Source organism: Delphinus delphis, chromosome 5 (assembly GCF_949987515.2).
Source record: "Delphinus delphis chromosome 5, mDelDel1.2, whole genome shotgun sequence".
Classification (NCBI taxonomy): domain Eukaryota; kingdom Metazoa; phylum Chordata; class Mammalia; order Artiodactyla; family Delphinidae; genus Delphinus; species Delphinus delphis.
Window position 1 is genome coordinate 120,384,957 of NC_082687.1, and position 17,350 is coordinate 120,402,306.

The following is a 17,350-nucleotide window of genomic DNA, read 5'->3' on the forward strand; positions in this document are numbered from 1 at the left end:
TAAGATTAGAGGACACTGCTATTGTAGCATTATTTATAATAACCAAGATATGGAAGCAACCTAAGTGCCTATCAGCAGATGAATGAAGAAAATATGGTACATATATACAATGAAATACTACTCAGCCATAAAAAAAGATGGAATCTTTTTTTGCAACAGTCTGGGTGGACCTTGAGGGTATTATGCTAAGTGAAATAAGTCAGACAGAGAAAGAAAAATACCATATGATTTCACTCAGATGTGGAATATAAAAAACAGACAAACAAGCAAACCAAAGCCAAGATAAATGAGCAAATCAAACCAAACACAAACAAACACATAGATACAGAGACAAGAGTAGTGGTTACTAGAGGGGAAAGGGCAGGATGGTGAGGGTGAAATGGATAAATGGGATCAACTGTATGGTGACAGGTGGAAACTAAATTTTTGGTGGTGAGCATACTGCAGGGTATACAGAAGCAGAAATATATTAATGTACACATGAACCTTATATAATGTTATAAACCAATGTTACCTCAATAAAAATAAATCAAAAAAAGAAAAATTTTAAAAATAGAAATGATAAACAAAGATCAGGGAAAGCTTTAAAACAAAGAAGGTCGTGGAAGTTGGGGAAAGTGATGTGATCAATTTTGGCATGTGAGATAAAGGTGAAGCACCTGGAGGATAAAGATGGAAATCTCCCATTTGGGCCTGGAAATTAGCAGAGGGGAATAATTTAGGGGTCAGTGACATGTATAGGGATATTTTAAACAACAGGAACTTTTTTGACTGTTGAGGGAAAAGGTTTAAAGTAAAAAGGTGGCTAAGGATAGAATCCTCAAGAACATCAGCGTCTAAGGGGAGACACAGGAAAGCAAACCGACAACTGACACTGAGAATATATGGTCAGAGATGTAAGACAAGTAGCAGGATAAAGAGTAGCCTCCAAAGTCAAAGAGGGAAAAGAGATGGTGTAATCAAAAGTAACAAAGGTCATAATAAGATCAAGTAAGATAAGGATTTAGACGCATTTGTGAGTTGTGTGAGTTGGGGGTCATTGTTGATCAGAGAGAGGACAATTTTAATGATACAGTGATAGGGTGTGGGATGGGTAGAAATCAGATTATAGTGGTTTGAAGTGGATAGAAGGTGAGGGAGTACAGACACGTTTATAGATTACTCTTCCAGTGAGCTTGACTTAGCCTGAATACCCAAACCCTCCCTCTTCCACATGAGGTGAGGCCATGCCCACACTAACCTGTGGACTAGAGTAGATGGAGGTAGATGATGAAAACAGGTGAGTGTTGAGAGCTGAGAGTGAAGTGGGGAAGTGACTCCAGTAAGCCAGATAAGGGAGTTTGAAAGGGTCCCCAAAAGGTAAGGGGCCAGGGCCAGTGTCTAAAGCTGGGTTAGGGGAGCAAGACAGACATCTAGGTAGGGAGTTTGTAGGCAGGTCCTCAAGAAGAATGAGACTGTGTGTGCCACTGGGTCTGCAGTTCAAGGGATTGATCAGGGCTCCAGGCTCAGTGGGGAAGGAGGGAAACTAACAAACTGAGAGAATGGGAAGGGTGAAGGCCTAGTTGTCATGGCAAAGTCTCAGGGCAGGTGTAGTAGAAGGAGGGCAGTTTGAGAGCAAAGAGACTAATAGATGATGGTTTCTTATATATGAAGATTTCAGACAGAGAATGGTTCCAGGTGCCATAGTCTGGTGCACAGCCATGGGGGTGGTCAGATGACGGGGTGAAAAATGCAGGCGTTTGAAACTGAGGTACTCAAGGTTCTGGGAAGCTACAGTGTTCGTGGAATCCTCCTCAAGGTCACTGAAGTCACCCAGGATGATGGCAGAAATTGGATTCATGGAAAAGAACATGCCTAAGTCCTCAATGAACATAGAGGAGTGTCCAGGAGATGACAATCATCAAAAAAAAAAGTAAGGGGACAGCAAAGCTAGATGGGATAAACTTCAAAGCAGGAATGAGTTTTACACAAGAGTGTGCATGTAATAGACATTGGGAAGAATATCTTCAACTGCTTTTGGACCTGCCATACATTTGGGAGGGCTGCAAAGGAAGTGGTGCCCTTGAGGTAGGGACAGGAAGTGGAAAGTTCCATTTCAGGGGAAATATGTAAGGAGAAAAGATTGTCTTTATCATATACATGTAAAAACGTTATGCTCTCAGAAACTAAGGATCATCTTTTACTTTCTACTAAGACTGTTAAATTATAGGTTTCCAGAGAATCACAAAAGACAGTTGTACTGACTGGGTAGTATTTAATATGACCAGGTCTTAAATAAGAAGCCATGAACATAAACATTTAAAACCAAATATATAATAAATAATCATTAAGTTATAAAGTACATAGTTCATATTAAAACTAAATTCTCAGATGCAAATGTAAATATAACAGAGCAATAATATAGAATAATAATGCTACAATTTTGTGTCCAAAGAAGACACTTTCAGCTAAAATGCTAAAAATAATGATTAATTTTCCCTGAACCACCATGACTGAAAGAAACCTTTCTTTCTCTCCTCCTTCCTTCCTTGCTTTCTTTTCTTTTCCCTCTTTCTTTCTTTCCCTTTCTTTCTTCCTTCCTTTCTTTCTTTCTTTTCTTTCTTTCTGTCTTTCTCTCTCTTTCTCTCTCTCTTTCTCTCTCTTTCTCTTTCTCTCTCTCTCTCTTTCTCTCTCCCTCTTTGTTTCTTTCTTTCTTTCCTTCCTTCCTTCCTTTTATTTTTTTTGGAACATTTCCCTTGTTCCTGCAGCAAGTGTTGCTACAAATGCTGTTGAAATAATGTTGAGTAAATGATCCAATTCAGTAGAAAGTTTTACTCAGAAGTATGGTCAGATGTTCCTGTAAGAGTGTCTAGGACTTTAGAGACTCATAGACACATAAAGCTCCAAAAAAGGCTGAATATTCCATAGAGATTAAGCCCAACCCTCATCCTACAGATAAAGAAATGGAAACCCAAAAAGTTTAAGCAAGTGACCACGACTTCACATCCAGTGAGATTTCAGGTCTCCTGTGTCACCATCCATAGGTGAACAGCAGTGTTTATGGGTCAGCCTCAGATCTTCCGGAGGGCTGGCTAAGTCTTGAACACAGAGCAGTGAAGATGGAGCAGTTCGAGTCTCACTTCTTCATCTTGTTTATTCTGATGCATTGCTTTCCTTGGGATATTGCCAGGATCATTACCCGAGTCTTTAAGCTCAGTTTAGTGAAGGCTCTTAGCCAACACCCCATTAAGTTAATTTTACTTTTAAGGTAGAATCTCTGGTCAAAAGAATTAGAACAGAGATTTTTGACAGTAGACACACCAAAATAAATACATTATTTTAAATATAAAATCACAGTGTCAAAAAAGTCAACAACTATAAAGCCAGAAACAAGAAATAAGGACTCCATCTTTTCCAAGCCAATCTCGTGCCTGCTTTCCACTTTTATCCCAACAACCTAGCCTGATGCTGAGGCAGGCTTTAGATGCATATTATCATCATGATGCACATATTTACACGATTCCTTTGTAATAACATTTAAAAATTTTAAAACAGAATACCTTGTTTCTGATGATAAAACATTTCATTGTGAGTTGAAATAATTGATTCCTAATACACGTTTTAGAACCATAAATTATCTGTACTTGTTTAAAAAATATTTTTAAGTAGATCATCTTTGTTCTTAGAGCATAAAGCATTTCCCATATAACACCCTCTTGCACACTCACAGCCACTTTAACAATAAGAGATTCTCAAATAGCTTATAACATTCTAGTGAAAATTTTATTTTTCTAGCGTTTTTAACTTTATATTTAAATAAACTGCTGGAGTTGATATGAAATGGCAGTTAGATCAGGTTGCTTGTTTTTGCTACCCATGGTTGAAAGATTGGGATGCTTATGCAAAAGTCTGTTTTCTACTAGGAGTCCTGAACTCCTGATTCGTCTCCTGATTTTGACTTTATATAGATGATTGAATTTGCCTTATGCAAAGCATACAAACGCAAAGTGTCTGTCAATTTTAAAAGTAGAAAGAAAGGAAGAAAGAAAGAAGGAAACAGACATTTGTCATTAATAACTCACTCCCATACAATCATTATAACAATTTGAGAAGAGAGCTACAAGGCTTTTTAAAATTCTGTTTGGTTCCAGAAGATCGTCTAATTCATGTCCCTCTATAGATTTTAATTGCCACTTCCACAAGCTTAGAATGTTAGCTTATAAAGGGACTTGAGTTGGGGAAGGTACTAGTATACCCACTTAGAGAAAAAAAAAGACCAAAAGAGTCTATTCCATAAATACATTCATATGTATAGTATTTAAATATTTTTGACAGATTCTAATAAGGAAGTTAGACTTTTTGGAGCCATCTGGTAAAGCTATCCCCCTGGTACATAAATAAATCATGTATTTATAGGTTAGACATTCTGAGATAAAATAAAATCTCTTCAGATATAGATTTTAAACAGTTTTCATTTCCTTAAAAGAATAAACACTTCAACTTTGATTTTCACCCTATGCTTCTATATTCTTCAGATTGAGTGAAGGTATGTAACCTTTTAAGTTATGATCATCAGAAACCTCATTCTTGTCATAATCAAGATCAAGGTTAATCAATAAATTCCCAAACTGTATTTTTGGTTAAAATTTTTAAGCTTCTCCAAGAAATGGCATAGTTGGCAGTAAGATAAAGTAAAAACTTTAGAGGTCATAGAAATCTATAACACAGGAAATCAGACTTGAATTTAGTAGGAAGTTTTTTCAAGTTGACCAAACACAGAGCATGTGGATCAAACTGAAGTATTGCATAGTGATTTTGGAGGAATAATCCTGACCTTGAACACTTATCTGAGTTTTTTCCCCCATCACTAATATATTGTACTCCTCCATTTGGAATACCAAGAACTGAGTTTCACTACTGTGTTAGAGTATGAAATATAGTGTCCAGCTTCAAGTGAGATCTTTAGGAACCTTCATATTCCGTGTGTTCTAGGAGAGATGCTGATGAATCATCTGTGGAAATAGAATACCATGAGTAACCTCAACATAAGAAGCAATCTGAATAAAGATGAAAGTCAAATATAATTTAAGTTATATACCTTTTGGATGAGTGATTTTAGTCTTTCTAGGAATTCTTTGGGTGGTTTTTTCTCATAAGAATCACATGAAGGACATGTCTAGAAATCAATGAAAGAGTAATAATCTTCTTTAAAGCTTTTTTCCTATTTAATAAAATGTTCATTCAAATTTTATGTTTTCCAATTAGAGACATAAATCATGTTCACTGAAAAACTTTGAGAAGCACATAAAGTTGTTCAGAAAATAACAATGAGAAAAATCACTTGTAATCCCATCATTAGAGATGACCACTGCAGTGTTTTGATATGTATCCTCCCAGTAATTTTTTCTTTGCATTTGTGTTATTTACACTGGCTATTAATTTGCCTTTGTTTCAACACAACATAACACAAGCATTTCCTACATATTAAATATTCTTCAAAAATATATCCCATAATGTTTGCTTTGTATTCCTACATAGGATTGAAGTATTACTATTTTGGGGCATGTAGATTGCTTCTGACTTTTCACTGTTGTATTCAATACTGCAATGGACATCTCTGAGTAATTTTTCATGTACATCTTTATTTTATTCGATAAATTACTAAAAGTAGAATTACTAAATTAAAGGGATAAAAAAATTTAAGGCTTTTGATATACGTTATAAAACTTTTACCTCTATTCACATAGAACATTCTTACCATTATTGTGCATTGTTAAAAATTTTAATTGAAAAAAATAGGATTTCCTATCTTAACTTGCATTTATTTGATTATGAAGAGATTAAACAATTCTTCACATGTGCATTGCCCACTTATATTTCTCTTTTTTAAAAATCCTTGGTTTATATTCTTTACCCTTATTCCTGTTGAGATACCAAACAGCAGGCCATTGCTTGCTGTTTAGCATCTCTAATGCCGGTTTGATGTTGTGGTGAGAGATATTTGACTGAAAGATAAGAGATATAAGTTCTAATTCTCATTCTGGCACTTAATATTCGTGGAGCTTGGGACAAGTCACTTTATATCCTTGGTCTCACTTTCCCATCTATCAAATGAAGGTGCTTAACTGGATAATTCTATGTTCAGTGCCAATATTACCATTTTATGGTCTTTGATATTGGGTTTCAAAGACATGCTCAACTCTTTTCTTCTTTGAGGAAAGTTTTAGAGGGATACTTTTCACATTGCAACCTGGTCAAGCAATCAAAGGAAATAAATATCATTTTGATATTGTAATTAAGATTTCATTTGAATCACATGTGAAATTCCTTAGAGGAGAGAGAACTGATAGAAAAATTTCTAGTAATTTATCTTATGTGTTTATCCACTGGTTTTGATTAATGCCTGAATTACTCATGAGATTATCTGCATTGCTCATGAGTTGGCGTAAGAGGAAATATACAAGAGGTTCTCAGGGACCACAAAACTAGGGATTATTGAAATTCCCCAGCCAAATAATGGGGTCTACCCATTCAAATGTAGTACTGACTCTGCAGTTGTACAGGACAGTAATAATATTCTTTAAAAGAGGAAGGCAATGTTTGAGATTTATCCTGGTGTCTTGTAGGCTACCTCTTTTCTTTCAGGAAAACTGGGATCTAGCTCCTGTTAATAAGGATACAAGTTATATGTGATCATATAATGAGAGCAGAATATATTTTAACTCTTAAGTCACAATTGAATTCTCTGCCTAATGACTTCCTCACCTTGAAAGCTATATTAATTATTCCAGCTACCAGGGGCTGTTAGCAAATTCTAATTGGATTTCTGGACGCTTTCAAGTTTGTGGACTGAGAAGTGGTGACTTTGCTTCTCAAAACACACTCTATATGATAAGGTATAACATGTAACTGGAAGGAAGGCACTGGAGGCTCTGGCTGTGTGTGTGTGTGTGTGTGTGTGTGTGTGTGTGTGTGTGTGTGTGTGTGCGTGATGTAATAGATATAGTTAATAAGTACAAATAAGTTAGATGACAAATGACAGTCTTACCAGTTTATGTTTCTGTCTTTTCCCTGCATTTGTGGGAGGTAGTTTCCTCTTCAGCTGTTTAGTTAATACATTAATTATCTTTTCATTGTCTCCGGTATTTGCTGACTTTAGTTGGATCTTCTGAAAACATGAAAAAGCCGACCGCTCACAGTGTCTCTGAAAGAGAAATAATTTGTATAGATGTTAATGAAAGTTATTCAGAAAGTAAAAATGACCTTCCCAATCCTCTTTTCCTACTTCTACTGCAGTGTCTTGGGTCACATTTATTTTAGCAGACAAATGAGGAATGATTTCATGTCCTACTTAATCTTTGGGCTAAAGAGCAGACTCTTGTGATATAAAATTTCCCCGTGTTAGGGGAGAGAGGACATTTTCCTGTCTCACAGACAAGAAGAGGGAGCTTTGCTTTGCCACGGTTCTTTATTCCTAATGTCATTTTGAGGTCTGGGTGTTGGGCAGGACTTGGTATTTCATAAGGGAGAGTTAGTTTGGTTTTAGAACACACTTTATGAATTATGAGGCTCTAAGAGACATTGTGACTGGTGGCAGCTTTGAGTGAGTTACGCTGTAGTCTGATTAAGAATCGTTTCATTTGTCTTTTGTTTCTCTCTGCAATGTACGTAGGAGTATCTAACAATGACACACATGTCTTGAGCAGCACCTTATCCTGTACAATGCCTGGCATAGTGTCTTGTTGCTAGTGAGTGCTCAACAAATATTTGTGGAGTGGACAAATGAAGTAAGTGAGTTAAAGCCCCTCCTTTGGGGAAAGGAAGTGGGTGCCTACCTCTGATGGCACATTCCACGCCTAAGATTCAGTACACCTGCTGTAGACCATGCGTGACTTTTCTAAAATCCTATTCACACTCTCAAGTCCATTAGGGTGGGATCTGCCTGAATCAAGCAGTCAAGGAACAGAATTTGAGACATGCCTCCCCCGCAATGGGCAGGAAGACTGTCCCTTAGAACATAAGAGTAATGTCTCAGAGCATGGAGAAGTGGGCAGATCAAGGATCAAAAACTTGACTCTTGCTTTAATCAAATAACCAGTGACTAGTGAATAAGTCAAAATGTTAGAAATTGAGCTGAAAATGAAATGGAATTGATTGGAAGAACAAAATTTATACTGGTTTGTTGGAAACATTTTAATGCTGATCTAAGAACTTGTATCCAGGTTACTTTTTTCTTTCAGCAAATGTCTGTATATGATGCTATCCACCGCCCTAAAGTTGCTATATCTTCATTTCACCGGTGTATATGGAAGTTACCGCCATGTATACAGAAGCCTCAATTTTTCTCAGTTCCTACAAGGGCCGTCCTATATACAACAATACTACGTGAGTCTTCCCATGACAATCAGCTGAAAATAGCATCTGGCCTGCTTTGCATTTTCCAACCTATATGCTTACCCATTATGAATGTTGATTAATAACATGCATCTTTAAGACACAACCCCATCAGGTTTGCTTTGCATACGTGGCCACAAGCCGAGAACCAGCTTATCTGGTTTCCTTATATCAGAGCAGCTTGCCTCTCATAAGGGCGAGATAGTGTCCTTTACATATGTTTGCCAAAATGCTTATTTAATAGAAACTATATATAAATGTTAATTATAGCACTTTTTTTTCCTTGAAAACCACATGTTCATGTTTGTTGAAGTTTTTTCTTTTCTCTTCTTTTTGACCACAACCGGCTTAACTTACTGGAAAAAAATAATATTCATATTTAAAGAGGTAAATTTTCCAGCTGAAACTGAAAACACTAACTGTTTCATCCGTGATGATCTGAGAAACCAGCATTTCTCACAGAGACCCATTTTGCTGAGTTAACATTTACATGTGGATGTTGAAAGAAAATTAGGTTCCAAAGAACTATAGGGGCCTACCAAATGAACTCCCTTGAGACAGGTATCGCCAAGAGTGGTCAACACAAGCAAGCAAAGATTTTGCACCTGAGAAAGCCTTTCTGAAAACCTCTGAATGGCATCTGGACACCAGTGCCTGTATTGATGGGGCTGTGCTTTCTCTCCTGCCCTTCCTTGTTCACCTGTGTCAATAGACATTGGAATTTTTCTTTGTGCTTTCTGCAAGCAGCAGAGCTATCCCTGGCAATCTGTGGTCCAGGACGAATACCTGCTGGATTTGGCTTCAGATGCACAGTAAAGGCAGCCTCAATAAGGAAAAGAAGCAAAGGAGCTGTTCTGCTAAACTGCCTTAAGGATGTGTTGAGAAGAGGAGTAGAGAGATTAACTTCGATTCAGGCAGCTTAGGTGCCCTGTCACTCAGGATGACCCCGAGTTCACGTGCAGCACTACCATCTGGGAGCAGAGCCACTGTTTTGCTTTGCTGTGCCTTGCAGACTCAGAGGGCAAGGCTTTGTTTCCCTCATCCTTTAACACCTGGAAACATGAGGAGTTATCCGTCCTACATTAGTTCTGCAGAATCGAGGCAGCAGTAAGGAAATCAAAAGCAAGAGTAACAAACCACTCTTTTTAGCTAGTCAAGTGCTGCTTTTGCAAGGGGGTGCACTTGGCTTTGTTGATTTGCAATTGAATATTTGAAAATATTTGCTTCCTTACAATTTATTTTTGACCTACTTAACATTTCTTTCTTTTTTTCTTTTTTTTTTTTTTTTTTTTTTTGCAAAGAAAGCCCTGGCCATTCACACTACGAAGTCTTGCTAACTGGGTAAAATTACCTTTGTCCTGCATACAAACTAGGTTTATATCAGGGTTCCTCAACAGTGGCACTGTTGACATTTTCAGATGGATAATTCTTGGTTGTCAGGACTGTCCTGTGCATTCTAGAATGTTTAGTAGCATCCCTGGCCTCTACCTACTAGATGCCAATGGAAACCCCACACACACAATTGTGCCAACTAGAAATTTTTCCAGACAATGCCAAATGTTCTCAGAGGGCAAAATCACCACCAGATGAAGACTACTGATTGTATGATTAGAAAGAGAAAGAAAGATGCCCGGTGAGGCCAATTAGCAACCTTAGATGATCACTATATATCAACATTTATATGCAACATTTAAATGAACTTATTTTCATTAAACTTGTTAATCTTTTTAACTCTTTATAGACTCTGCTTTGATGCTAGCCCTGAAAAACTTGATATAATGCTACTGTGGCCTTGAACTATTTTCTTCTCTCCTGGGTTTGCCTGCCAGCATAGCTTAAAGATCTTAGTAATACCATTATTCACTTGTATCATAGCCAGCATTGCTTGATCAGATTATCAGATAGATACAGTGTCACTGAGACAAAATCCTGTCATTATAAGATAAAAAAGATCTCTCTTTAACAAAGGATATAAAGGAAGTACCCACTGGATCAACTCAAGTTAGAAAGTGGGATATCTAACTTGGAAAGTTAGAGACTGAGCTAAGAATCTCCCCAAAGGACTCTAACCACAGCAGTTAGACAAAAGGCATGAGATGCTAAAAAAGATACGTTTTGATAATTAGGGCATTAAGAAATAGTCTTACTTGTTGGAAAAGTCTTTCCAATGAGCTGAATGTGCTACTTTCATTTTAGGTATTGCTTATTAGAAAAGGACCTAGTAAATGAGAGTGGTTAGGTTCAGAGCTAGAGAGTGAATTTTAGAGAAAAGCAATAGTTGTGACTCATTCACTTTCTAAACTTCTACACATAGTCATTTACGATAATTGTTTTCTTTGCAATGTATCTTCCTAAGTCTCCCCTTTGTAGTGTCCTAATTACTGGTAACACTTTTATAGTTATTCTAATTTATGCAGTTAAAGGTCTGTGACACTGAAAACATTTCCCCCAGTTGTGTTTATATCCTCAGGGTACCAAACCTGAAGACTAGATCGAAGTTACCAAGGAAAAGATCAGCACATAGCACACTTGAACTGTACGCTAGGATAGGCCTCTTCTTCCTGGGACCTAATGGATTTAAATGGCTTAAGAGAACAGGATGACTTGTTGTAAACCATCCTTTCAAAAGACCTCACCGAAGGCCAAAGACAAGACTCATTGAGACCAAGGTACATGGGAATTATATTCTAAAGGATGGCCTTGATTTCCACACTACCATTCTTCCATGCCGTGCTATAATGTATTCCTTCTTTCTTTCTTCCCTTCTTTTTTTATTCCTTCCTTTCTCTCTTTGTCTCCCTTTCTTCTTTCCTCCCTTTCTTTCTTTTTTTCTCTTTCTTTCTTCCTTTCTAGTTATTAAAAGGTGAATTCTGCTTCTGTGGTATGCGTCTATATTTCATACATAGGTTTACAAAGAGGCTCAAGAACTTTCACGCACAAGGATTCTTAAAATGTAATTAGTTGGTCATTGTTCAGCAAAGGATCATAGTGTAGATTTATTTTCTAGTTTTGTATTCTATCTCAACAATACTACTTGAGAATACTCTTAGAGATATTTGGAGATAAAAGTATATCTTGTAAGGTATGTAGTGTTTTATTGGTTGGCTTGTTGGTGAACCAATGAATATTTGAGCAAAATAGAAATAACTGTTTTACCAATTATTAAACCCCGAAATTCATGGAAATTAAGTATATTTCTAAATAGTCATGTTAATGCCTCTCTTAATTTGATTTTAAAACATGTCAAATTTATTTTCACAAATAAATTCAACTGGTCTTACCTTTACATCTTCTGGAGCTGGCAGAAATTCAGGGTCCTAGAGCAAAAGAAAATTAGTTCTGAGTTATTTATATAAGTCAAAAAGCTCCTTTTATAGTAATTGAAGAATATTATTTAAACTTTTTTGTGACAAATATGGCCTTACCAAGTCATTCACATAGTTTTTCAGCTGATCAACAATATCTATAAGTTGACGCAGTCTAATCAAGAGGCGATCTTGCCCTTGGAAGCTTGATTTATGGGCCACTGTCCCTGAGAAGAGGACCATCAGGCAGATGACTATTCTCTCCATGTTGCCAGGTCTGGATCTCGTAAGTGCTAGTAGAGCAAGACCTTGGTCTCAGTTTTCACCTCAGTTTGTGAACAGGCTGTCAGTAAAGCTATCTATTTATTCATCCTTCAGGGAGAGATAAAGCCCTCCCATTGCAGCCTGGAAATCTTTGTAAAATGGATGAATGTGAGTAACTCTTTTTTCTTTTCCGCTGGCTAGGTATACGTGTGCATGTGCTAATGCGCGGGGGCAGGGATTGATGGAGTCAACGAAATGTGCCCCATCTGCATCTTAGACAGGAAAAAGAGAGAAATGGGTGAATTCCAATTTTCAGCATGAATCAAGAAGTGTGCACAGTAAATAAAAGCTACTACAAGACTTCAAAGAAGTAAACAAAATACTTTGATGTCTCCTTCTGTGCCTCCCTGGCATCTTACCTGTTCTCCCTGACAGTCATAAGGGCACTTCAATAATGAGTAAAGTGGCAACATGTGCTTTCTTGCAGGATTTTTTCTTGTGGTAGTAACTAGGCTTTTTGACTGAAATCGTCCAGTATTCCATCATAAAGGTAGGAGGAGAGCTGCCTTTTAGGAAATTTTAAATATCAGGGGTATTTTCCAAATTAGCAAGAATATTTTAGGTTCTTAATCAGGTTAAATGGTTTAAAGTAGAATGTGCTCCAACTCTTCTCCAAAGCATCTTTAAGTAACATTAATCTCAGCTTCTAACATTTTACTTAACAATCTGATTTATACATATCGTCTTATCCCCCAATCAAGATCTCACTCTACCTTCATTCAAAAGAAAGAAAAAAAAGAAACTCTGTAATGTCTATCTCTTCTATATAACGCATCAGTTAAATGAATGAAAAGTGCTAATACTCATTCCTCTCTAAACCAAAATTTTATTTCAAACAGCAAAATCCAAAAATACCCATAAGTGACTCTTTTTCTCTTCGGGTGGTGTTACTTATTATTTTCTCTGGGTATGAACAACACATTTCTAACTATGACAGATAGAGGTTAATAAAAAGCTCAAAGTCCAGAAGTGGTTTTATCATCCTCCTCTCTGCTGCTTCTCCTCTCCCTGCTACTCTTCACTCATTTGAGAAAGCTGAATACGATATTCCAGAAACATAGAAGTAGTATTGTAGCTAGTCAACTAGGCCTTACAAATAAAACTCTTGACTATAGATTTTGTTTATCCATTTATTTCTTCATCTGTTTCATCACAAGCTTACAGCCATACTTTTTTCTAAAATGTTATCTGGCTAAGATAAATTGGACTTTGGACTTGATTTGCTTTGAAGGTTGTTTGTAATCTTTTTACCATAAAATAAAGGTATCAAGGTATCTTTTTACCATAAAATAAAGGTATCAAGAAGTCCTCCCTATAATCATTAAATTCCATAGGGGAGGGTTCATGTGTAAACCCATGAAATACATATGGACTTGGGGTTGCCAGTTGGCACCTCAAGATTGCCTGCATCACCTTTGTGCATGCTTTCTGTTTCTGCTAGAGAGATGTGAGTCTCCTTGAAGACACTAACCACAGTGTTCAAGAGCTCAATTTCTAAAGCAAAGTGCTTGAATTCAAATCCAGGCCATAACAATTAATTGTACATATGACCCTGGATATGTTATTGCAAAAAGAAGGTAAGTATAGAATCTAATCATAGGGTGTGATGAGGCTTAAATAGACATTCCAAGTAAAAGGGCCAAGTACAGCACACAATAAAATCCCAGAAGATTTGTGTGCTGACCGTGGATGAGGGTAGAGAGGAGAATTTATAGAAGCCTGGAGACTCTAATGGATCCCTGGAAGGAAGAACATGGGCAGGTCATCCAAAATACAAGGGTGTTCCTCTGCTGGTCATGAAAAGGTCAATGGTCTTTGGTGCTGCTTAGAGAGAATCACTCATCCCGACTCTGGAGTGCCTCACTACCACCCTAGATACCCCAGTTGCTCCCTGAGACCTCCCAGCCCTCTGCAATCCATCAGCCAGCACGCCAGGATCTCCAAGGTCCCACTGTAGCCTTAGGACCCAAGAGCTTTCTGAGTCAGATCCCCTGCTTTAAGTGGCATTTCAGTTGTTAAGCATTTTGAATATCACTGCTGGTATAGTAGGCTGAGTAATAATGGCACCCCAAAGATGTACACAACCTCATCCCTGGAACCCGTGAATATGTTACCATCACAGGTGACAAAAGGGACTTTACAGATGTGATTAAATTAAGGATCCTGAGATAATCAGATTCTCCTGAGTTATCCGTGTGGCCCAATATAATCACAAGGGTCCTTATAAGAGGAAGGCAGGAGTGTCAGAGTCAAAGAAGATGTGATGCCAGAAGCCGAGGTCTGAGTGATATGGGGCTAGAAGCCAAAGAATATAGGTAGCCTCTAGAAGCTGGGGAAGATGGGGAACAGGTTCTTCCCTAGAGCCTCCAGAAAGAATGCAGCTAACACCTCAGTTTTAGCCCCATTAAGCTCATTTTGGACTTCTGAAATCCAGAACTGTATAATAACGAATTTGTGTTGTTTTAAGCCACTGATTTTGTGGTAATTTGTTACAGTAGCTGTAGGAACATTACACACCTAGGTATGGAATTTTTACTCTTGGAAGAAGGGTGGGAAAGAGGAAAGGGTGATAAGGAGAGAACTAGTAAAGGCTGGAATTTGGTTTGTTGGGCTTTGGAGGGTGCAGGTAGTGGGGACAAGGAATCATGAAGAAGAGAGGGAAGTAAGATTAGTGTAACTACCATGGGGTATGGGATATTAGGGAGAAGAATATATAATGAGGACTTTCCTGAAAGTCTTGGTGTATTATAACAGCTTCTTCCTGGCACTGAGAAGGCTTGCTCAGGAGTGACAGTGTGTTTCAAAGTTATGCAGCCCAATTTGCATTGCACTTGAATTTATCACTGTGTTGAGATGGAACTTAGGGTGGGAGTAAAGGGCTCAGATTTACTTGAGTTATGTATTCTGCTTAGAAATACTAACTTTATTGCTACCTTTGCAGCATCATTTCATTGGGGTGTTAATGTATTTTTACTCTTTAAATTATAATCTTTTTTATTATTTAGATTCAGTCAGTCCTGCCGTTAACACTTGTAAGGAAAATGAGAATTTATTTCACTGTGACTAAGATACCAGGGCACAATGTGAGTATAACAAGAACTTTGTGTTTCCTTATATGCGATTTTGTCTGCAAGAAGTACTAGGTGAATGCAGAATCCTGCATCCAACCGAACCGAGCCGTATAAGAATGTACAAAATGTACACACACCTCAAACACCCACCAGTCACCTCAGTTTACTGAGTGTGTGATGAGCCCCACCTGTCCACATCTGGTGTTCCATCCTGGGAACCCTCTGTTGCCATTTCTCAATAGCTGGTAGCTGCAACCTCCACGAACAAACTTCAGGTCTTTTTCTAGGTAAAATGCCATATTTATTGTAGTATTTATGTGTTTCTTAACCATTTAACATGTGTAAGACTGCTGTCTTTTTTATTAGGTTCCTGTCATCTTTTTAATGTGTCACTGACAAAGTTTTAGTGTTGTGCCCCTAATCCCATTTCCCCCATAAGCTCTGTGGTTGTTATTGTGCGATTTTATATAGTGTAGTTGATTTTTAGAAAAGTGTATGTCACAGTGTACCGGAACTGACTATTTTGTCTGGAAGTGTCACACTTAAGTCTCAACAGCATCTAGTTACATCCAGGTAAAGAACAAGACTAGGATAAAGGATTTATTCCTAAGAAAGGAGAAAAGGGGGACGAGGGAGGAAGGCAGAAAGAATGAAAAAAAAACAAACTCTTTCTTATTTTTACACATGGCTTATCTGAGCTCAGATTTCAAAAACCCTGGTGGTACTGCTCCTCCCCTGGCCCCTCCCCATTATCACAGGGCAGCTCATCTTGGCCTCCATGAGCCTCCTGAAATTATTTGCAAATTGTTGTGTTTATGTTTGTGGGAAGAAGAAAACCTTAAATTTCATTCTCTTCTCCAAGGAAATATCAGGCAGCTGCTATTTTTGTTTTCTAGGTTCCAGAGACTTCTGTGAAGGGCAGTGCGATCCACGCTCCTTCAGCACGTCCACAGCACTGTGCACAAGAGCGACAGCTCCAAACTTTCTGTACAGGACAAGTGAAGGGACAGCAGTCTGGCTGAAGTTACACTTGTGTAGTAAGCACCCTGCTTTTACTTAGCTGCCATGTTTATTTGGTACCTTGGAGTGAGGTGTTGGGTTCTGCTAGATGCCTTCTTTCCAGGAAGATAACCCAGGTCGTCACCATGAAAGCATGAAACTTTAGTCACCCACCCGAGGGGATTCGTGGACATATTTCAAGAATTTCTCGAATGGACTGTGCTTATAGACCCCCTGGTCAGTGTAGGAAGGAGGCCAGGGCACTGAAGGAAGGCTTCCAGCAGGGAGAGCAGACTGAAGGTGAGAGGAATAAAGGGAAGGAGGGGCTGAAGTCTGAAAATGAATGCTGCTAGGTCATGGGGAAAGATGTGCCAGGTCTAAAACAGTGCTGGTCACTCTCTGCACCCAACTCTTCTGCCCTGTCTATACAGCTCTTCCTTGTGACCACTGGGTGTCAAATACTCCCTTTCTGCTTTCACTTGCTTTGGCCACTCATGGGTAGGATTAGATGTCCTGCCTGGCAAACTCTGCAAAGAGAGGTCTCCGGTGTTTAGAGTGATATATGTTATTATAATATGTGCCACTCTGACATGCCAAAGGTATTCAAACAGGTGGCTTGTCTGTAGACAACTATGACACCCATCAATGAGGCTAGAGATCAGATGTCCATCATTCCACGACCATCAGGCATAAAGGATGGAGAAAAAGAACCAGAAGATCCAAACTGTCCACCCAAGTTCCATCCTGACCCCACAGCACGAGATGTGACACGTTCCACTGGACTCAAGGCCTGCACCTGTTTCCTTCCCTAGGGTGAGGGGCTGCTAAAAACATCTTCTGTCTTGACCTTGCAGCTCCCAACACATGGTCATGAAAATAAAGGAGTACACCATTGGCCTTTGCTGTGTCCTCTTCCTAAGTTGTCTGCTGAGTTCCTCATTCATAGGAACCTCCTCCCCATGTTCTCCAAGGGGCGGCATCAGGATCTCAGAGAGAGGAGTCTGCAGATTGAATGCCACCCTCATTCTGGACAGTTATTTCTGTTTCTAGGGATGAGGATCATTTTTTGGAAAATCACTACTTTTCATCGTTGTATTTACAAAACTAATACATGTGTGTCATAAAACAAAGAATTCAAAGAACATATAATTGTGTAAAGTAAAAAGCAAAATTTTAAATTGCTCTCTTTTCTTCCCTAATTTTCACTTGCTGGGGGCACACTTGAGAGTTTACAAAGTATCGTTATAGACTCTTTTCCTATGTACTTAGAACAACAGA

At 38.3% G+C, this 17,350-nt stretch overlaps 1 protein-coding gene across 1 annotated transcript; it reads right to left on the bottom strand.

The window, feature by feature from the left end:
- Nucleotides 1–4,967: 4,967 nt before the first annotated feature.
- IL21 (interleukin 21) lies at nucleotides 4,968–17,097 on the bottom strand. Its single transcript, XM_060013202.1, has 6 exons — nucleotides 16,920–17,097; nucleotides 11,799–11,971; nucleotides 11,655–11,690; nucleotides 7,028–7,183; nucleotides 5,078–5,155; nucleotides 4,968–4,991 (listed from the first exon to the last, which is right to left on the bottom strand). The coding sequence occupies exons 1-6, from the start codon at nucleotides 17,095–17,097 to the stop codon at nucleotides 4,968–4,970; spliced, it is 645 nt and encodes a 214-aa protein (XP_059869185.1).
- Between the last annotated feature and the right edge of the window lie 253 nt (nucleotides 17,098–17,350).

Excerpts from the sequence above, each read along its gene's own strand:
- IL21 (XM_060013202.1), bottom strand. The coding sequence starts at position 17,097 with ATGAGGGTGGCATTCAATCTGCAGACTCCTCTCTCTGAGATCCTGATG. Across the intron at positions 11,691-11,798 it reads AAAACTATGTGAATGACTTG|GACCCTGAATTTCTGCCAGC; the intron begins GTAAGGCCATAT and ends CTTTTGCTCTAG. Across the intron at positions 5,156-7,027 it reads AAAGACAGAAACATAAACTG|ACATGTCCTTCATGTGATTC; the intron begins GTAAGACTGTCA and ends ATTGATTTCTAG.